At 42.0% G+C, this 22,595-nt stretch overlaps 1 protein-coding gene across 1 annotated transcript in view; it reads right to left on the reverse strand.

The window, feature by feature from the left end:
• Positions 1-22,595, reverse strand: part of AFF3 (ALF transcription elongation factor 3) — a 318,235-nt gene that overhangs the window by 99,817 nt on the left and 195,823 nt on the right. The window contains exons 7-8 of the mRNA XM_066571787.1: positions 21,618-21,654; positions 15,862-15,913 (exon numbers count right to left, since the gene is read on the reverse strand). Of these exons, the coding sequence (XP_066427884.1) occupies positions 15,862-15,913; positions 21,618-21,654 (89 nt within the window). The remainder of the gene's footprint in view (positions 1-15,861; positions 15,914-21,617; positions 21,655-22,595) is intronic.

Raw genomic sequence — 22,595 nt, forward strand, 5'->3', positions numbered from 1 at the left:
GTGATATTAAAAATACATTTCAGCAGAAAGGAGCAGCAGATAGATGCCTCCTGCAGCCCTGCCTGGGACCACTGGGGCTGTGTGTGGGATGTCACTGCAGTTGGGGTGATGGTCTCTGACTGCCTGTCTGATGGGGACGGCTCTGCTGCTGGTGGTGCCTCAGGTTTTAGCTTTCATATTTTTCAGATTCTGTACTGCTTTAGTGTGTACTTCTGAACTTCATATTAGGGGATAGTAAACTCTCTTCATAGAGCAGGTAGACAAAAGAATTCCTTCTCTAGCTGGGGAACAAGAACAAATGATCCAAATCTCAGGCCCAAGAGCACAAACAACAGTGGACTGAAGAGAGGAAAACAAGAAGGATGGGACTTCATAAGTGAAAGCTATAACTGGACAATTAACTCCAATATGCAAATGGAACAGAACTTATAAAAGCGTGGGACCCCATGACAGTCGCCCATTTTGTGACCATTTTGGGTTCATCTTGGATGTAGCCCTGGCTGGGTTCTTGCGCTGCCCAAGGTGTATCCATTGATGCTTTCTAATAAATACCTACTTTAGTGTTTAACTCTGTCTAGCCTCTGGTCTGGGTCAACCTCCACAAGGCATCAGCATGGCTTTCTGTGGGGCCTGGCTCTGTCTCAGCGCTGCCATGGCAGTGACCCGGCAGGCAGGCAAGCACACCCAAAATCAGCCAAACACAGTGCCAAACTCAGGGTGTCCTTCGTCACAGTGAGAAGGACAGGCTGAAAATGAGCTTGGAAGGATGGCCATGCCCTCTGAGATGCTCTGGGAATGAGGGGGAGTGGTGCCCATAGCCTGCAGCACCTTCCCATGCACAGGTCTTGGGGCTTCTTCTGATGCAGCTGAAACACCAAGTATGGAGACTTTGTCCCACAGCCCCAGCTCTGAGCCTGCAAAGGGTGAAATGGAGACATGGGAGGGGCTCTTCCCCAGCTGCTTGTGGCTCAAGGTCAGTCCCTGAGGAGTTCTGGGATGGCACTCAGGGCTGGGGCGAGGGACACTGTCACACATACCCCAAGAAACCACACCAGGGGCTTAAAAATGTTGAAGACCTGGGCAAAAGCACACAGAACTGTGTCTAGCTATTTAACAACAAACAAGGATATTTGGGACTGAAACCCAGGTCACAGCCCCATTTTGGGACTTCAGGCACAACATGAACCTTTTGCATCTTTGCTCTGACGCCACTCCTGAGGTGTGAGTGCCCTTTTGATATCCACTGTAGGAGGAGGTCAGGGAGCAGGCACTGGCACACCCTGCAGGGCATCACTCCTGGGCAATATGGCCACACCAGCCCTGCTCTCCCTCCTCTGAGGACACTGAGCTTTGTGGTTTTGGCTGGAGCACCTTCAGTGCTCTTCAAAGATGGTGATGCTGCTGCATCACATTGCCCCCCTGGACAGGTAATGAATGGGAGCTGTATAATGTACGGTGAGCATTAGCTCACCAACCTCAAAGAGATTTAGGGAAAAAAAATAAAATAATGCACATTGAAAAATAAATAGATGCAAGCTAGGACATAGACATATTTTCCATAGAATGCTGATTAATGTTGCATCAAATCCCAATAAAATAGCCCCCAAGGCTCATTTTCCTATTTGTAAAAGAGTAATAATGATTAGCTTTACCAATGTTTGTAGCAGGCTTTGAGAAGGGTTGTGTGTTCAAAAGAAATATTAATGACCTGAAGAGGTCATTAGTTTGGGGATATTCTCTTGGACTGGCACCAAATCTCCTCTGACTCTACCTAACAAATCATACAGCAAAGAGTGAACTTTCATCTGCACTAGCTTCAGGCATATTTTAAATTACTTAAATGAGTGTAATTGCAAAATAATTTTATTCCACTGTTTTATAGCAGTTTTCCTGTTCTGCCAAAGGCAAGACTGGCAAGCCCTTGAAGGACAGGAGGCTGCTGAGAGGATCATATTTTGTCAGGACTTCTCAGTCCAGAGGACTCACCTCATCTCAGCTAACATCTCATCACACAGGAGCAGCACCCTGAGCCCCACCACCAGGCAGGGCAGCCCTGATTTACACCACTGGCACTTGGTGTGAGCACCTGATGAGGTGCTAACTATAGCAGGTCTGTGTGACTTGACTATAGTCCTAGAGGTAATTTCCTACACCTTATTACCACATAATAATGGCCTCTTAACAACCAGGCTAATCAAGAATTAATGAGGCACTAAAACACTTTTAGGAACAATGAAGGATTTAAAAATTTCTCTTATGTGTTTTATTTAAAAAGCAATTAATTTAATAGTTACTGCCCTTACTTTGGAGTCATATAAAAAGTCTTGGTGCTTATCAAATGTATCAGTTGAAAGGTTTTATTCATTTATCTGTTATTTACTTATGTGAGGCTGCACAAAACCTCAAGAGAGAAGAACCAGATTTGGGCCCTGTCTGCCTCTCTCATGGAATTCCATTTCTCTGCTCAGGCACTCCCCTACTTTCACATGGTGAAGTACAACACCAAAACCAGAACAAAGTCAGCACAAATTCACACTACTGCCAAAAAGGGATTTTTTTTCTTATCTCTGGAAACTAGAGTGTCAGGGATTTTTTGGTTTGTTTTCTTTTGTTGGTGGGGTTTTGGTTGGTTTTGGTTTTTTTTGTTGTTGTTGTTTTGTTGGAGGTTTTGTTGGTTTTTTTGTTTTTGTTTTTGTGAAGAGAGGGTGCACTTCAATGGGGAGCCATCCTTGACAGATGTTTTTGAGAAACAGAGTGAAATAAATAGTGGGAAAAAAGAGTAGGGATAATTTATGTTGCTAAAGGATTTAATATCAGTGACTCCATGCTGAATTAAAGCCCAAAAATATGTGCCTTTACCATTAGCCTGGAAGGGATAATCAAAACCAAAACATATTCAAATTTGACTTATTTTTTAAAACTTACTTCTGTGGTGTAAGGAGGGGGATATATCCTGGTTTGCTGAGAAAATCCCCAAATAGATCATTCTGTGACAGATAACAGTTATGGTTATTAATTCCACTGCTGACATTGAAATTACACTGATTCCCAACATAATGGATAAGTAAATAGCACATCAGAAATTCTCAGATGCTTCCACACTTCCTATGCAATCAAAAAAAGAGAACTCCCTCATTAAATAATACACTGTCAGAAAAGGCAATTTGATTAAATAAACCTATCTGTCAATCATGGCTAAAGTTATAAAAGGAAAACATTTTGTAGCTAAGTAAAACTTTTCTCCATATTAATCTCTCTCTCTCTCTCTCTTTTTATTTTCTTTTTCTTGTGTGATTCTTAGAAGTAATGAAAAACTGTGTGCCCTAAAGGAAGATTGGGGCAATACCAAGCACCTGACAAAAGAGTTAAAAGTTAGTCTTTACCATTAAACAGAGATGACATGATGGAAAAATCAAGGGAGAAAGGAGGCAAATGATGATATGCACTAATCCAGACATCTGAGCTACTGTGGGTGTATTTTTTGTATCCCTTGTTACATACATCTCTCTATTTCTTTTCTGTTTTTCAGGAGACATGGAGACATGCTTTGTAAAAAAGAAATAGAAAATGGGAGGGCTCACACAGGTGAAAAACAATAAGAAATGAGGCTGCAGGTGATGAATCCCGACAAAACCAGGAATGCAATGGTAGGAAAACAACAGAAAGGTTGCAGCAGGGAAGAAATTGAAGGGAAAAAAGCAGAAGGGGTGGATGGCAAAGGATGACAGGAAGTAACAAGGCAGGGAAAGAGAAATCAGAAATCATAGTCTGCATTGGGCCTAAGGTGCCCAAGGATACCTGGAGAGTAGGTAGGGTTTTGGCGCTGTTCCCTGCGTTTGTTCTACTGGGTTCCCCTCTGCCCATTCACAGTGCCACACTGCCAAAGCATCAAACACTACCAAAGCAGCAGCAAATGAGGCCACACATTACCCAGCTGCATTACAACAACAGTGGGGTTAATTTTTCATGCTACTTAATTTCATCAACACTCTGGCCTGGGAAGAGGGGAAGAGTTGTGTAACATGGTGTGATGGGTGGAAAGTCTCTGAACGTCACTGGGTCTGGTGGCCAAAGATGGAAACGGGGTCTGGCAGCTTCCTCTCCTTGGCTTTGGGAGGCAGCAGCTTCTTGGGACATCAAGTGCTTAATTAACTGAGCTGCAGAATTGTAGGATAAGATTCATACAGTTCCTTCTCTGATGGGAGAGTGTCAGCCTGGACCATGTTGTTCTTGGTCAGTCCTTAAAGCTAATGCAACTCATACAGAAGACATTCTTTGAAAAGAACCAGAGATTTATTTGAATAAAAATCTGAGCGGATGACAAGAGCATGCAAGGAAATAAGATGAGATTTTAATTTCTCTCAAGTAGAAAAACATAAGTGGCTTGAGCAGGAGGTATTTGCTTTGCAGCTAGGCACCCGAACTTTTATGTTCTTCAGTGCACGGAAAGAATTGTTCTTCTCATACTGAATTCATAGCTCTGCAATGTCATTGAGCCAAATGGCATCATGCTAAAGAGATACTTGGCCATTTCTGTTAGATAAAGATAAATCAAAATAATTTTAAAAGGAGCGATGTTGCTGTATATAATCTTTTCACAAGGCCTGGAGATGATGGTTATTAAGTAATCCGCCTACTTTTGTCTGAGGGAAATATATACAAATTTGGAATAATATCAGTATTATAGGTCCTTCTACAAATCCTACCTTTAGCATTCAGCTTTCAGCCCAGCTCTCACTGTTTATGTATTATGTGTGTCTTTATGCTTGTTTAGTCTTACGTGTTACATATAGTAATGGAAACCCCTAAAATCCTGGATGACAAGTCTTCTGTTACCATACCTCTGATCTTCCCCCTTCTTTCTTTATTCCATTGTCTCCCAGGCTTCAGAGCTGGCAATTTGGTCCCTGACTCCTTCCTGCTCAGCATCAGTCATTGGATGCTGCTATGGGTGCGGCAGGGCTCCTCACAAGAGCTTGCCTGCTGAAGAGTGGCATCAGCCAGCCACTCCTAGACAGTAATGAAATACATGCAGAAGGCTCAGGGAGAGGTTGCCTTATCCTGAATACAAAGCCTGCAAGAGTAAAACTCTTCAGGAGAGGACAGGGCATCTGTCCTAGGCTGGCTGTGCATTTCCTGGCTCCTGGACCACTTGTGCACCGGAGCGGTGCTGGGACAGCCGAGCTGCAGGACAACACTCAGGGTGCTGATGGCAGCTGGGAGGGATGGGCAGGAGAAGCAGAATTCCACTCTCACAAACACGGGAACCTCTTTTTTCCCCAACTGCTCATTCCATGTGTAGTCACTTTGAAGCAAGCCCTTTTTTTCTACACATGCCAGTCATCTTGCTTTACTGAGGCTGCTCTCAGTAAAGCCTGCTGCTCTCAGGGAAATGCTTTTTAACTGAACTGGAGATGGGCAGCACAGCACAAGCACAAATCTAGGTACTCACAGGAATTCTTGATCTTTCAAGCAATACTGAAAGAAGTCCTGCTAAAAGGCATCATGCCTGTCTATAATTATTTATGAGATCAAAATCTTCCCATGTGACAGAGGAAATCCCAAATTTTTTTAACAGTTTGTGGCAAAAGGCTTCATTGTTTTTCCATAGAAGTGTATAGAAATTGCTGTTGCTTACAGTTATTAAAAGTATTAAAGTTTGTGCCTCATATCACATTTTTGTATGTTATAAGGAAAGCATGGATTTTACATGAGCAGAGATCTGAATTGTTTCTTAAGACCAAAAGTTAAAACCAGTATAGACCAGAGTAATGACAAATTGGTTTTGAGGGTATATTCTGTGATGTTCTGGGGTTCCCAGCCCCAGACCCTTTCCTTGCTCTTTGCTGTATTTGGCCTTCATCAGAACTACATCAAGACAGGTCACACATCTGGGTGCCTGCCTCATCTCCCTGGGGGACTTCAGAACAGAAGGCCCCCTCTATGCCCACTTAAATGCCACAAAAATTGGTGATCAAGCCAGGGACAAAAGGGTGATTTGCTCATTCTTTGTCTGTATTGTGGTGTTAAATACTTTAAAGATATTATTTGTGCTGATTTGTCTGCTTTGCTTTGATAGTAGGAAAGCTGATGGTGAATATACAGGATTTTTACCCATAATTGCACTAAATTCGAATACAATTAAATATACAGCAAGTTCACATGATTATCAGGTAACAGATCAGTTCTGTTTTAATTCAGTATCCCTGATTTATCACACCTCCTGGAGTGTGTCTCTGAAGAAATATGTCGAGAGACTCCTTCTCTCTACTGACAATTGCTTACAGTTTATGCCATGAAAGGGGGAATCAGCACAAATGAATCCTGACAAAATATCTTACAAAACTAATAAAAATCAGCATGCAGAAATGCCAGCTGTAATTGCACTATTTTGCCATAAAAGGTCTGTGGGCCAATCAAACCATGTGGTTGTTTTTTTTTCCCTTTGGAAAAACTTAGCTTTTATCTTTGTAAGTCAGTGGTACAGTTGCCCTGATTTTGGAATGATCAGTAAGTATAATCCTTTTGAATCTCAGGAACAATATACCTCATCCAAACCTTTGTCCTGATTAATCTCCAGCTTTGATAGCTTCAGTGTGTCACCCTGCTTGCTTGTCAAATCTATCATCAGTTCTAAAACTGCCGATAAATATATTCCACATCTCTTCTGGGAGATGAGGCTTGTCTGCATGCTAAACAAAGAACAGAATGCACAAAGCCAAGATACATGCTGAGATATAATATTCTCCCTCTTAAAATACCACAGGTGAAATGATAATGTGGAAATATTCTTACCCTGAGGAAGGCAGACTCCAGTTGTAGCTTAGCAAATCAAAGACCAGAAAACTTGCTTGCAATAACATCCTAACAAATCCAAAGGGTTATTTTTTCCCAGTTAAAAAATATCCACACTCTGACTTTTAATCCAAATCCAAAGATTAAGGCAGAAGAACTTCAACAATTTGTTTAGTTAGGTATGAAAAGTAATTTGTCATGAAACTGCCAGCCTGCCACTATAAAGGTTTAAAAAAATCATAGCTATTCATGGCTGAACAGTCAGACTTTTCCACACAGGAAAATTCATCATTTCAGGTTTCAGTATCTTTTTGTATTTTGCATGGCAAATAAAAAGTTGTCCACCAAGCTTGAAATGTCTCTTTTTTTCGAGTTGGTCACTCTGTGGGAGAAACAGGCGCTTCTTTAGATTCCTTTAATTTGTTCTTCATAGTCATAAAATAAGTTAATTGCAAAATGTGGGAGCTTCTCATTCAGAATCCCACTTTCTTGTTATTAAAAAATTATATCTGTCTACCAATAAAGTATAAAACTAAGGCACTTCAGATACCAAAATCTTTCCATTCCTGGACAAGCTTTAGTGTTCAAATGTTAATAGGATGCCTGCATTTAGGGGGAAAAAAAAACCCCTAAAAAACTTGGCCTGTATTCAGGCTCAAGAGTCTGTGAAACAGACTTTTTCCATACTATGACCTCAGTCTTAGGATTTCTCTTTTGCAAAATGTTAGTTATTTTTCTTGGCAGGTGGCCAGAACCCTGTATCTCTCTTTCCTCCCCTCTCACCCTCCTCCTCTCCCCACCCTCCAGGCGCACACACACCTCTCCTCTTCCCATCACCCACAATTCAGCCCTGAGATGAGCTAACCCCCCCATCTTTGGCTGACATGGTGTGGAGGAAACAATCAGGTTATGACATCCTGGAAGTATGGAAGTACTGAACACTCCCAATCACTCTTCTCTTCCTTTGGACCCATTTTGTTTTGTTTCCCTGCCCCAAAGCCCTGGGCAAAGCCAGCAGCCCCCCACACACAGCAGTGCTGGTGCCCCCGCCAAGCATCAGCTACGGCGGGTTTCAAGTTGCAGCAGCTTTCGCCCAGGGTAGAGAATTTCCAAAATGTGTTACCCTGGCAACCAGGAATTTTAGCCCAGCAAAAACCAGCACCACGCACACCGCGACTCCAACGTGCGAGACGCAGAGCTTCCATTTATCATTTTCTTCAGAGAGAAAATACACCGTGGGGTTGGTGGTGTTGTGTCTGCCTTCTTGGAGGCATTGCCAGTAAAACAGGCTTCTTCCCAGCTACCTGCATCTCCTGATTGTCCTGGCAACTCCTCTTTAGCCACTGCATTCTGAGCTAATACATAACACATACAAAATTCCTAATCAGTCCCTTACAATTGACAAAGTCCAAGGAAAACAGTCCCTAAGAGAAAAATATGCTCTCAGTGTAATAAAGAAAAACCTTTCCTCAAGCATGATGATATTTTGTCCAGTTAAGTTGGTCAGCTTCACTCTAAATAGCATTTAATGAACACTGGTGATACAGAAGCATTTTTTGACTTGGTATAAAATTAGAAATGATGCCCTGCATAATACTGAGTTTTCCAATGGGACAAAGCTGCTGTTTTGGAGTGAAGATTTCTCTTGCATAAAAACACTTTCCCCTTCAGCTTTGAGCCAAGGGTGGCATCAAAATGAGGGCAGTTTCCTGCAACTAATTATTTTTCCCTACAGTGTGAGGAGTACAGGTAGATAGTAAAGGTGAAGGTGCTACATAAGAGGGTCTGTATCAAGGCTACTTTATAAATAAAACTCTTCATTGAGCCATAAGGGTGGCTAGTGCAAGCTATTTGTTATATCTGGTAAAAGAGAGGGATAGCATTTAAAAATAGGACAGTGAAAGCCCTATCTCACCCCATCTAAGTCAAACAAAACTTCCCCAGACCTCAGTAGTACTTTTATTTAGCATTCACCTATGCCCATTTTTGCTGACATCTCAGATAATGCTTTTTTTGATCTGACTCAAAATCAACAGAAGCTCAATTTTATCCCAGGAAAGCCACAGCTGCAATTAAGGTCAGATTGGGTTTCCATATGTTTTCTTTCTGAACCCAACAAATCAGCTCCTACTCATCTTCTTTCAGGAAGATCATATTTTTGAGATCTTTTTATGACTTTAGGTGCTATTTAAAGATTATTTTTACTTGTATCAACTTTGACTACTGTGTGTCTATATTTTTTACATGGCAAAAAGATGACCACTAATACAAATTTATTCTTTCTCCTTAACTTTGTAGACCTTAAAGACAGATTCAGTCAAGATGTGTGTGAGCAAATGTCTTCCAAAAAAATGTCTTTATAGCATTTGAAGAAAACAGACTTCTTGGTGTCAACTTACAATAGGGTTTTTTTGTGAACTATCAGCAGCATTGTGCTCTGTAAACTCAAAAAATCTGTGCTCAGAAAAGGTTAGGAATTGGCAGGAAAGGTTCACATCAGCATTGTGACAATACCACAGTGACTCTGATGCATCCCACAGGTGAAATCACTTCATTTTCGGGAGTGGAAAGTTCAGTTAGAATTGCATTTTTAACAGTCTATATATTTAACACACAGAGAAACACTCTGTACATGGACTAAGGGTAATATTTCAGGGAAGAGGGCAGAAAAGAGGAACTTTTTCATGGAAATTTGAGAGCTGAAGAGAGGGTTTTAAAATTTTAGCTGCCCTTGCTTGACTGGCTGAGCAGAGTGAGAATCTGGCTGTGTTAGGGGTTAGCTCTGCAAGCTGAGGCTCAAGTAAACAGGTGGAATAGTGCAATGAAACCAGCCTTCTTCTTCTGCCAGAGACTTAGTTCATGGATAAACACCAGACTTTCACTTCTGCAGTTTTAAAGACCTCCATCACTCTGAAAGACACTGCCTTCATTCATCATAGTGAGGGGTTGTTTTCTTTCTTTCTCTTTTTTTTCATGGACTGCATGACTTCTTTCAGAAACATCACAGATATACTTTAAAAGCCATTGACATATTAAAGTTTTTAGAAATAAAAAAACCCCAAAAATTATCATAAAGGGTGCTATTTCATATTGGCTACCAGCCTTTGAAAGTTGTGCTTCTCAGCAAAGCAGGGTCATCGGTGGCTCATCAGCAGATTGATGTGCCCCAGGACAGCCCTGGATAGAGCTCGTGGAGTTACTAAAAGAGTTTTCATCAAATCACTGGCTGATGTGTCTGCAGCAGATGTTCTTGCCATCTAAAATGCCCACAAACTGAGCTGTGAGAGATTAGAAAGTTGCCCCAGTATCTTAATCAGAAAGCTGAAAAGTGGATTATATCCCACAGAAGTGTGTGCAGCCCTTTTTTTTTGGAACCAGCTTCCTCACTAGCATGGATTTCACCCCTTCCATTGTCCTCCAGGCCCATCTGTTAGCTATTTTCTGGTTCAGTTGACTTGATCCATCATGGTTCTTTTGGCAAACAAAGAGAAGGATATTGAGGATGTACCGCTGGAGGGTTTTTTCCTCTGCAGTTTGCATGTTTGTCCCTTCTCTATTTGCCATCTCTCCCTCCACTTCAGCAAGACTAAAGCCAAATCCTTCTAATTTAAACTGTGACCCTTGTCCCAAGACTGAAACTCTGGGGAGAGGATGGGAGAATGGTGATGGGGCAGGAGCTGCCACTGTTCACCAGGTCTGCAGGCACCTGGGAAAGGCGACAGCTTCTGCTCTCCCTTTCTCCCTACATGTGGCACTCCTCAGGACATTTGCCATTTAGTACCAAAGTCTGTCTTTGAAAACTTAAACTACCACCCATTTCCTTTACTGTTCTGGGTGAGTAATCTTCAGCTTTTTTTACAGGACATTACATTTTTCAACACTTTGTACAAATATTAATGAGATAGTCTTCACGGTGGTCTAATTATTTTAGCTGGGGAAAAGCCCAAGGTTAACTTAAAATAACTTGCACTGGGGCTTTCAGCGAAGTGAGGTGGGATTAAGGCTACTCTTCCAGCTCCCAATGTCCCATTAGATTGCACTTGTTGCCTGAGAGACTTGAGGTCAAGACCCCACGTCAGCCAGATGTGAGAGGACAAGCTCCCTGAGGGCTAAGGGCTGGATGGTGAGCTGGCAGCACCTGTTCAAACTTAGTGCCTGTATTTGAGACTGGCTCTCTCTGTTCTCTGCAGGCACCTTGTAACCCCTCTGCCTCAGTCTTCCCATTGCAGAAGGGGGGAACCAGCAGGTGATTTCAGCTGTTGAATAACTGTAAGCCACTCTACAAAGATACAAAAGGCAAGACAAGAGAGGAACAAAGATGCATCGCAACATGCGATGCTCATGCCAATACAACAAACGTGTCACATCAAGCAAGAACAGCAGTGATGTTGCTCCAACATGATGTTTCCTTCCTGAAGGAGATTCAGGGTGGTGAGAATGATGAGCAGGTGTTGGATGGGCAAGAAACTGTAGCACTAATGTCTGCAAATGGGCAGCTTAGAAGCTGCTGACTTTAGTGCTGTTAATGAAGATCCCCCTGAGCAAACCATTCTGCACGTGATGCTGGGGACCAGTACAGGGAGGGAACAGAGTCAACATCTATTTCTGCCTGGCAAAAGCAAACAAGCAAACACACACACACACACACACTGTGATCGCTGTGATTCTCAGAGAGTATTAGCAAAGGACAAAACCTGCACAACTGCCATAAATTATAAAAGCCTCCCTCAATCTTAGTTAATTCTCTTGTAAAAAGGGAGGGAAAAATCTGGAGCAGCTCAGCATGAAAACAATTGTGGGAGGGTTAATAAAGAGACAGCACTGAGGTATCTGGTTGCTAGCCCTGATATCATTAAGTAAGTGCACTAGAAATGTCGAGGTAAATGCATAGCAGTGAATCACAGTCAGGCATGATTAACCTTGGGTAGTCTGAACTGGAAATCATTTACAAACACAAAGGTACTGAAGAACATTGCAACAGACAGTACATCGAAAGTCACTCCAAGAGCAGGAGTCACGCTGGGCACTTTGTATATTTGTGCTATTTTTTAATTATTGTCATATTTTGCATGTGGGAAGATGGAAGATCCCAGATCCCCAGCTCAGGGAGGCATTTCTGTGGCTCTGCAACATCCTCTGAAACACGTGCACTGGTTGGAATCACTTTGCCTTGCACAGCAGTTTTATAAATTTAAAAGTTTTAATTATAACAATCTGAGGCTTACAGAAAGGACACACAGATCTGTCAAAGAAAGACTAAAATCGTGTAACTGCAAATATCAAAGAACCAAAGACCACTCTTCCTTCATTCATGCCCATGTCTTAATGCAGGTCTCCAGACTCTGGTGGTAAAAACACGGGGAGGGGAAAGAATTTTAATAAAAATTAGATATTTTAAACAAAATTTGTGAAAGTTTTCTGACCCTTGAAAATTGACCCTCTGATCACAAAACCAAAAGAACAAAGCATCACTAGATATCTCTGATCAGTCCTAAAAGTTTGGAAATGCTCAGCAAAGCTATAACCATATGACCCATAGAGAGCTATACATATTGAGTACAATGACAACAAAACCCCTTCAAATACAGAATGCTCATGGCTTTAAAAGCATTCAATTACAAGGAACATGAATCAACTGGGGAAGACTCCAGACAGCTTAACACTTCTGTATTGTTTGCACCTTTTATTGCAATTCTTTAGTGCCAGCTCAGGTGATTATTGGGAATGCCAAGGCAGTGAAAGCCATAGGAATATTGTGCAAAACGATACAGTTCTGCTTAGATTTCCTTTCCACTTTTCCATCAGTCTTATTCTCCTAGACCCATCTCTGTTATCCTTAGCATTGCAATAACTGCCCTTATTCATCTGCCTCATTAGGATGCTGCATCAATTAATATGCATCATCTAATGCCTACTATTTTTTTAATGTTTAATATTATTATCGGTGGAGAGCTAGGCCATAATGAGTCTATCTATGGAGTTAGACACACAGGAAAAGCCCCTGTGCTTAATGCTGTTCCAAATGATTCCTGTACCCAAAGCCTCTGAACAGAGCACTATGCATTCTGCACTCTCAGTTTGTGTACTCTTGGAGATTACAGATAGCACCTCTGCTCCTGGGGCTCTGGGTCTCAGGGTTATGTTTGTTTTTGAGGACCTGGAGCCCAGTGGGCAAGGCATGAGGGTTATCTTGAGGGGAGATGTCATGTTAATGCTTGGTTCACAAACGCCTCACTGTCTGATTCAGGAGGGTAATCAACCTGTCCTTTGAAGCTGCATAAATAATGTTTGGATGGAGGTAGTATATCTGCACCAGGGATGAATTAACTGCCACTGAATCATATAAGCTTGGCTAGAGTGTGAGGCTTGTAACATGCCTGAGGAAAATAAAAAATACATTTTCAAGAAAAAAACATGAATTTAATTCTCCCTATCTTTTCTGTAGTTTTCCTCTAGGCAAACATGACTTTGGGGGAGGTTTTTTTGTTGCTGTTTGTTCCTGTTTCACAGGGAAATGCTGATTCATGGTGAGGTGCATCCACAGTTTCCCCATGTCAGGCCTGAACGTGCCATCTCTCTCCTACATCAGTGTTGCTCCTTTTTAGCACCCCTGCCAGGAGATGCCAGCTGGGCTCCTTTGACACTCTGAAAGGAGTGACACCTTGCAAGAGGGTACAGGCTTTTTACCCACAGGGACCCTGGCAGCATTCCTGCCCCTTGCACACCCCTGAGGCTTCCAGCTGGGCACTGCTGGAGCTCTTGCCCAGGCATGGTCTTCTCCATGTGCATCAGGGCAGAGAACACCCATCTGCAGAGAGACCAGGCACACAGGCTCACAGCCCCATGTGCAGGTGTGCATTGCAGGTTCTCCTGGCTGTGCATCGTGTGCACAGGTGCGAGTTGCTGCAGCCCCAAAAGAGCAGAAGAATTCTGTATTTGTGACTGCCTGAGATACCAGGGATAAAAAGCTGTCCTAAAAGATGGTGGAAAAGAGAAGAAACCTAGGAAAGGCCAACAGCAGGGTACCATAAAGAGAACTGGGGCATCAGTGTGTGCCTAAATATCAGTGTGAGTTACTTTCCTTCACTAACACTCACAGATCCAGCCCTCTGAGCAACATGTACATCTTTAGTTTGCTAATGGCTTTTACTTGTCTTCAGTTTCTGATCTCTGGCTTTCTCTTCTACTGTTCCCAGTTTTTTATCTCTTTCTGAAAACTTGATGTTAGCAATTCCTTTTCCAACTTAACCGTATCAGTCCCACTTTCTTCCTTCTCTTTTGACACAACACTTGTTGGCTCCCTTCTTCTCATCTCCTCTTTTTTCTCCTGCCTCCATTGCTATGGAATTTCCCTAAATAGACGGGCCTCTGGGTCCTGAATGCAGTAATTTATCAACAGTAACAAGTTGTTTCTGCCACTAAAAATTTTCTGTGAACCAATGTATACTGTGGGGTAGCCTTAGAACATAGTAATAATTTAAAGGTAAGCATTAGAAATATACTGTATCTAGTAGACAGCAGTTTCAGAAGTACCAAGATCTCTTATTAGGCAAGGAACCTTTCAGACCTAACCAGATTCTGACACACTGTATCACCCAGTATGTAGTCTCAAATCCAACCCATAACCACATTGGGATGTACCTCTGAACCCGTATTTTGGGTTCAGAGATACCACTGTTGTGCTTCAGAAATCTTACAGGATTTTAATCTAATGCAGAAGAAAAGAACATTCCTCATCAATAAAATACTAACTAGAAAAAACACTGTGGAGGATGGCTTGTGTTTTACATATTGCTAATATCAGGAAAAATAAATGCGTTCATTTCTCCAAAATACCTCCAGATGGCATTAAAACCCTTCTTCTTTTGGTCTTTATTGCAATATTATTTTTAAAAATGATAATTATTGAAATCATTCTATTAAATGTTCCCAGCAATCATGCTATCAGAAGGCATAAGGTTGCTAATGCTTAATTCATTTAATAAGTTTGCCTAAATGTGCTTGCATACTATAATTACATTCCACAACACAATCTGCAGGACAAGCCATTTCTTACACCGTGTCAAATCTTTTCCCAGATTAATTTCCAGAAGATTTTTAATGCGTATTTGCAGCAGAAATCAAAACGTCCCACAATAAATCACTGTTATTGTACCTCCTTCTGTGACTACTTTTGGCCATGTAACAAATGGTGACACCTTGTGAGATTTACATGATATAATGCTCTGAATTTAAATAACAGGAATCAGAAAACATAAATTATGGGTCAGATGCACTCTAAAACTCACATGACTGACTGTTACAAGAACTTCTCTCTCTAAAATGGGATTAAAAAGGTGAATGATTTTGCAGAAATTCATAATGCTCCTGCCTGGTAGTTATTAAAAGAATTCACTTATCTTGCTTAGTTTGGAAGACTGATGCTATTTTAAAATTTTTTTAGCTTGCAGCCCATCTGTTTCATAGACTGGTTGATGTTGGCAAAACAATTCAGCCTTTTGTATACTAGAGTAAAAAATGGTAAAAGCTTCTATTGTTGCACTAAAGTGAAGGTGAACACTGATATATTACAAGTGCCTGTTCCTATCTATTTCTTGACTTCTTTCGTTAATTCAAAAACAGCAACAAAATCGTGAGAGACCAGAGATAACTGTAATTGGATTTCAAGTTATTCAGAGGTGAAGCTGCAGACTGCAGTCTTTTAAAATTACATCAGTACATCAAAGGCATATGTGACATGATGTTTTTTAGCAAGTGTGACAAACTCCAGCAGCATTAAGGTAATGTTGAAGTAAGGTTCTAAAGGCCAGCCTTGCCCACCCACAAAAATAATCTCATATCTATTCAGTGTGATATGGAGCCATTTCACTTGCAAGGATTGCTGACTTACTAGCATGCAGAAGTTCTAGGAATAATTAATGTTTAGTCATTATCTAAAAAGCCGTTTTACGAAAAGCATCAGTGAAAGAGCTTTATCTTAATGAAAACAAACAAATTCTATTTTGCCCAACAGATCTGATAAAAACACAGCTGCCTTCTCCAATCTTAAACGCAAATGTGACTTACGATGTATGGGTTGCGCTTTTCTCTGGGGTCTTTGGCTCTACATCACTTTTCCCTTTAAAAGAGAAGAAGAAAATGACATCAGAAATGGGTCAGTATGAAAACTGGTCAGATGTGACACATCAACGCTTTATTCACTGCAAACACTGACCACTCCTGCCACACACACAGACAGCTGTGGAGGCAACCACAGGGGCACTGCTGGAGCATTTGCAGGCAGGGAGTCAATCCTGACTTGACTCTTCTCGTCACTGACAAGTGCTCTGTAAATGTAGGCAGAGAAACTCCACAAGAGGAGGTGCTTAGAGTACACAGACCTTACCAGGGAGAGCAGACCCTGGAGCAATGGAAAGGATTTCTCTAGGGCCCTACAGCTCTGCTGTTGGGACTGCACTCCATACAACATGCACTTGCTCCAGAACCCTGCTCCAGGAACAGTAATTATTTCATACAAAGCAAAACAGTATCAGCAGGGGACAGTAAGGCAGTGATCAGGGCACAGTTCTGCCAGTGTATATTTTGGTTCACATTCATTTCGACACATTAAGGATTTGATCTTTAGCTTCTGTAGGTGGGGGCTGGGGAAGCTCTCTTTGCTATGTTTGACTTCTCAATGCCAGGAGACGCCAAGTACCCAAATGCTTGGGAAGCACCAGAGGCCCAAGGGATGCCTCTCCACATTTCCCTGTGGATCATGTGGGTTCTGGTATGCTAGCTTGTGATGATCCCCATCCCGGGTCCAAAGTAATGTATCTGCTCAACACAACTTAGTAACATAGCACAGACAGTGGGAGGCAGGCTGCTGGCAGGTGGGGTGGCGCTGCTTCTGCTGAGCCAGGCACAGTCCTTCTCCCTCCTTTCTACTGCCTGCCAAAAACCAGCAAGGCTGATGTTTGCTGTAATTAATGTTCTCTGAGTAACATGAGGGAGCTGCACTCCAGTGTAAGATTTCTTTGTAGCTCTACCATGGATTTAGAGGGTAAGCTACTCCCCTTGAACCACCTTGAACTTGAATCCTGGGCCTAGTGAGTGTGCAGATGCTGCTGCTCTTGTGTGTTGCTGGATGCTAATAGCTGTCTACACATGAGTTTATGTTGCCTAGCAGACAAGGAGGCACAGAGGTTGAATGTGACTGGTTTACTGATGGATGTGTTTTTCTCCATTAGCATATAATGAGCTGTGTTAAGCCAAAATGCACCTATTCCTCCTGAAAAAACCGTGAGAAATTCTTATTTTGATCAGGCTGTTTTGGTGTTGCCTGATGTGCTGCTTGTTGAGTTGAGTGGGTGTTGGATACCTAGTCCATGCACATGAGCATTACACATCATCTATTTGCTGCTGACAAAGACCTCAGCCTCAGTTTCCACAGAGCAGCAGCTGTTAAGGGCACCTCTGGAAAACTTGCTCTTGCCTTCAGAAGAGGCAGGACTCTGCTACCAGTGTTCTTCCACTGCTGTACAGAAGGAAGCTGAAGGACACTCTATACGGTGACCTTCTGGAGGCAGCTGACTTGCAGTGGAAGTTCTGAGTATCTCAAATACCTTTGCACAGTGCTTTTAGATGTCATCCTCCCCTCTGGTAGGGTTTGTGTCTGTCCAGCTGAGGTGCCTAAACTTTACAGAACAGGATGGGGAAAACTCTGTATGACTTCAAAACCACCAATGCCTACATGAACCTCTAGGAAAGCTCAGCATTCACTATAAGAGGACAGCTAAAGCCACCTAAAATTTAGACATGAGCAGGGCATCCACACAGGATGGAACACATCCACTCCATAATCTCTAGGTCACCCTTCACTTTCAGCAGAGACCTCAGAAAGTCTATCCAGATGGTGAACTCGCTGGCTAGGAAGCTGTTGCTACAATCTACGTTTGTCAGCCTTCCGGAGCCTGGAGCCCTGGAGCTCATCTGCATCTTGGTAATTTGGAACAAGAAACCAACAGTAACAGTTGGCATATATTCAAAGATTTCCTATTTGTAACTTGGGTCTTTTCTAAGTGATGAATTATTACCATGAACACTGGTCTGTTTGAGTGTGAGAGGGAATATGGATTCCTGAGTGCTTTGCCAGCAGAGTTCACATCAGTTCTACTTTCAGCAATGTATGTTAATGCAGCAATGAGGGAAACAGCATACGTACTGTGAGGAAACAGAATGTCTGTGATTTAGCCAAACTGGATATTAATGGATTACCCTACTGTAAGCATTTATAGCTGCTTTTATGCTAATTGTCACTTAACATATTTCTGTGTGGAGAGGAAGGACAGAGCCTGTACAGATGGTAGAAATGCATCAGTACAGCCTACCAGAGTAGAAAATCTGGCCATTAATGCTTTATCAGTTCTTACCAACTTCATTCTCACTTGACTGAAATGTGGAAATTTTACAAATGTGTATAGCCTAAGCATAGGTGAATGTCACAGATACGGTACAGATAATATTTTTGGATAAGGGTATGTAAAAGGTAATTACCTGTTACAATAACTTGGCTTTTTTTACACTGACTCGTGGCCAAATTAAGATTTGCTTTTGATTTTTTCATGTAACCTGTCAAATGCATGCAGGTACCATTGAGGGAGGCTGGCATTTGCTGAACTGCTAAATCTTCTCTAGTATTGACTGCTTCTTATGGGCAAATTTGTGTGAACCATTGTTTTTCTTAGCCTTTTTGTAATTAACAAAGAACATGCTACCCACTTTGCTATGGGATTGCTGTTAGCACATTTTATTTCAGATGCTAAGCACTGAGTTATGTCTCCTGAAACAGGTGTGTGTCAGTGGGTGTATGCAGAAAACACAAGTGGAAACAGTCAGTCCACAGATCCTTAGCCACAGGACTGGGAGGTTTTTGCTAGTTTCTGCCTCATCTCACACAACTTCTTACCCAACCTTTTTAGATAGAAGCAGAAGATGTGTCCAGATTGCTCAAATTTCAAAATAAATTTCAAATGAACTTTTGTAGGATTCCCCTGTTGAATAGTGGGTGGCCAGAAAAGGAGTTTTCTCCTCTTAGTTGGAATTTTGGTGAATCACTCAACCAGATTAAATTTCCCTTTCTGGGTAACAGGGATAAATGATATTTATTGTGATGGAGTTGAATAATTTCAGCCATTATGAGTTTTTAAATGCTTTGATTTCCTTGTGAGGGAAGGATGACAGAAATGCAAATGCTATCCATGAGAAAGACAATGTTGGCAGCTGCAGTAAAACCACTGCAAATGACAGGCTCAAGAGCCACTCCAAAGAAGTTCAGGGTGCAATGGGGAAAAACAGCTAATTGGGACTCTGAAGATGTGCACTTGGATAACACAATACATTGACCATTAGAGTTCTTTCTTACAGAGTAATTTGCTAATATTTCCTGGCAGGACCTGTGGACCCATGGAGAGAGGAGCCCACACTGGAGTGGGTTTGCTGGCAGGACCTGTGACCCTGTGTGGGATTGTTCCTGAAGGACTGCTCCCTGAGGAGGAGAGACCCATGCTGGAGCAGTTTATGAGAGGCAAACCTGTGGGAAGGGCTCACAAGAAGTTCATGTGTGGGGGGGGCACACACCAGAGCAGGGAAGAGTGTGAGGAGTCCCCCTCCCTGAGGAGGAAGGAGTGTCAGAGACCAGGTGTGATTTGATTACCTGACTGCAGCCCCCATTCCTTGGTCCCCTGCACTGCTGGTGGGGAGGAGGTAGAGAATTTGGGAGTGAAGTTGAGCCCAGGATGAAGAGATGGATGAGGAGAAGGTGCTTTTAAAGTCTGATTTTGTTTCTCATTGTCCTATTTTGATTTGATTGGTAATAAGTTAAATTTATTTTCTCAAGTTGAGTCTGTTTTGCGCATGACAGTAACTGGTGAGTGCTGTCTCCCTGTTTTTATCTCCACCCACGATCCTTTTGTTGTATTTTCTCTCCTGTGTCCAGGAGAGTAATAGAGGAGCTTTGGTGGGCACGTGGTGTCCAGTCAGGATCAACCCACCGCACATCTGAATAAATTTTTCCCAAGTTTCTCTTGAGTTTGACATACATGACTGGTAAAGTCTATATCTCGTTCTAACTGTGTTTTATCTGATATCTTATTCCAGCACTTCAACAGGAATTCTCATGGATACAGCTCTCAGAGGTAGTCAAACTCTGATGTTAGAAAATGTGTCTGGGCACCCAACGGTGACCCTAGCTTTTGCCACCAATGAAGAAAATATTTCTGCATGAGTCCAGCTGTTCTTCTGTTTGGTTGCCATCAGCTAGGCAGTACCAAGTGTAGCTTCTGCCCAGCTGCAGATTTTGCTGGGCAGGATGAATGAAAAGAGGAGAAACTGGAGTATGGGGATGTAGGAGGGATGGGACAATAGGAAGTGAAGTGGGATCAGAGACCACAGGAGTAAGAAGCAGGGAAAAGTTGTAAGGTCATAGGATCAATTTTGTAATACACAGGAATGCAGGTTTCATTAAATCTGCAGAACAACCTATTTTATTCAAGTGCTGGAAGGAGAAAACACTCAGCTAGGACCAAAGCTGGCCAACTACTGTGGCCTCTGATGTCATTGCAAAGACCTCAGCTCAGCCAGTGTGTTTGTCATGCTTGTGCCTCTGCCTGTGTTTGCATAGCCCTCTCTATTATGGTTCTTTTGTGCTTCTTTCTCTCATTACTGTATTCATTATTTTCTGACAGAACCTTATACCCTTTGCCTTTTATTATTTCCTTAGTGCTGGTACTTGCAGCAGTATCAAACCAATGCCAGCAATTAAGTGACACCGCTGAATGTTTCTTCACAACATTGTCTTCCTCAGGCTGACCTTTCCCCAGTGAAGAGCCACACAATTTTAAAAGCCTGTATCTCCCAGTCTTGTCTCTCTGGATGTCTTTTCCCTCACACAGTGGGTGACCAGACCCATTCAAAGCCCTATCTACGAGCTCAGGGAATTTTTCACCTTCAGTCACAGCCCTGCAATTTGCAAACTGGGCTTTGTGTTGGCTGACAGGTCAGGAAGCTAGCAAAATAATTCTTCTGGTTGTGATAATTTTATGTGGAAAGCAGGCTAGAATCATGTATTTTTAATATGCAAGAAAACATCAACAACCATCAGAGGTGTCAAGGGAGAGGATTAATATTTTGTTTCGCAGAACAACTCAATCTTCCTGTTCAATACAGATGCTAAGTTTTTTACCACAGTTAAATGTTATAAAAGTACTACTGATCTGCACCATGACTTGTAAACTGGAGTCTACTGGAAAGCCCTGAGCAGGAGCCACACAAGCACCCATCACTCCCCTACCTGCACTGCTAGCCAAAAAGACTCATGGCCATAGGGTCTTTGAAATGTTATCTAGTGTTAGTTTGGCAAGATTTATGCGGCTTATTACTGTGCAATAGCCACAAAATATACCATTGTGTATGAAAGATAAATGATTACAAGTTTTCTTGCACAATTTTCTGGCAGTCTAGATCTGACTGTGCAAGTAGGTCAGCTCTTTTCTGGTTTTCCAAAAAAAACCACTCTTTTGCTCTTTCAGTCTTTGTCATTTACATAATGGAATAGCCATAGTGAAATGAAAACTTTTTGTTCTTCCCAGGCCACCAAAAGAGCTGACATTTTGATGGTCACTCTTCAGTTCAGCTCTCCATATTTGTCCATAGCTGAGTACTGCCTGCTGAGGCTTTGTGCTGTCCCAGTCTTCCACTGATCCCTTAGTTCATCAGCCACTTCTTTTTCTAAGTCATTGTCTACCCCTCCACTCAATGAAGCCAGAAAATGAGTTGGTACTTACTTGTATTGCTGTGTCCTGTAGATCCCTGTTGTGACTCCTACAGTAATAATAGAAAAAAGGGAAGGTGTATTATTTTTTCAGCAATTTTTTTTCTGCAATACTTATTGGACATAACCTTAACAGTACAAACAGCACTGATGATTGTTCATTTGGTTTCAAAGTAATTTTCATTTACGAGAACAAGTCCAATATTTATTGGAAAATCCATTAATTATTAGGCTTGTAAACTTATTTCACAACAACCCCTTAATGGTGCAATTCCTTGTACAGCTACTATGACTTTCCTGCTCACTATTCATGTATTGATCAGCCAAAACTCGTCTATTATCTTCTACAAGTTCAGATGAGAAGACAGAGGGAAGGCCAATATTGTTTCATGGACCATTGGATTCCTGAGGTAGTAGCACAGCTGGTCTTTTCTTTTTACATGTTGACATTGACAGCATCAGAGAATGAAAATACAGACTAGTTCTGGTTCCCTGAGATTACAAGGTCGACCTTGTATGACAACACCAATATCTGTGAATGTGGTGCAATAAATCAGACCACTTTTCCCTCCAGAGCAAATGTTACCTTACTGTGTTTTACTCACAGAATTTGTTTGCATTCACAAAAATATATATTTTAAAAGCCTATAAATACAAATATAAACCATAGCAAAAGTTAATTAAATCAAGGGAAAAAACAATACTTTGCCATGAATGGCAGCAGGAGAAGTATCCTGTATGTAACTCTGCTTCTGAATAACCCAGACACACACAGGAATGCCACCTCATATCCATGCTGCAGTTACAGCTGTAGTTAAGGCTGCCCAGAGAGGCCAGGCACCCACAGGAACACACGTGATCATTTTCAATGAGGAACTGGGTGCTGGACCAGATCCTGGTCCACAGACACAGAGGGATGAGCCAAACACAGAGCTCATGGGGAGAGGAACTGCAGGTCCCCAGAGAGCCAAGGATGCTCTGACTTGGTTGG

The sequence above is a fragment of the Molothrus aeneus genome, chromosome 2 (assembly GCF_037042795.1).
Source record: "Molothrus aeneus isolate 106 chromosome 2, BPBGC_Maene_1.0, whole genome shotgun sequence".
Lineage (NCBI taxonomy): Eukaryota > Metazoa > Chordata > Aves > Passeriformes > Icteridae > Molothrus > Molothrus aeneus.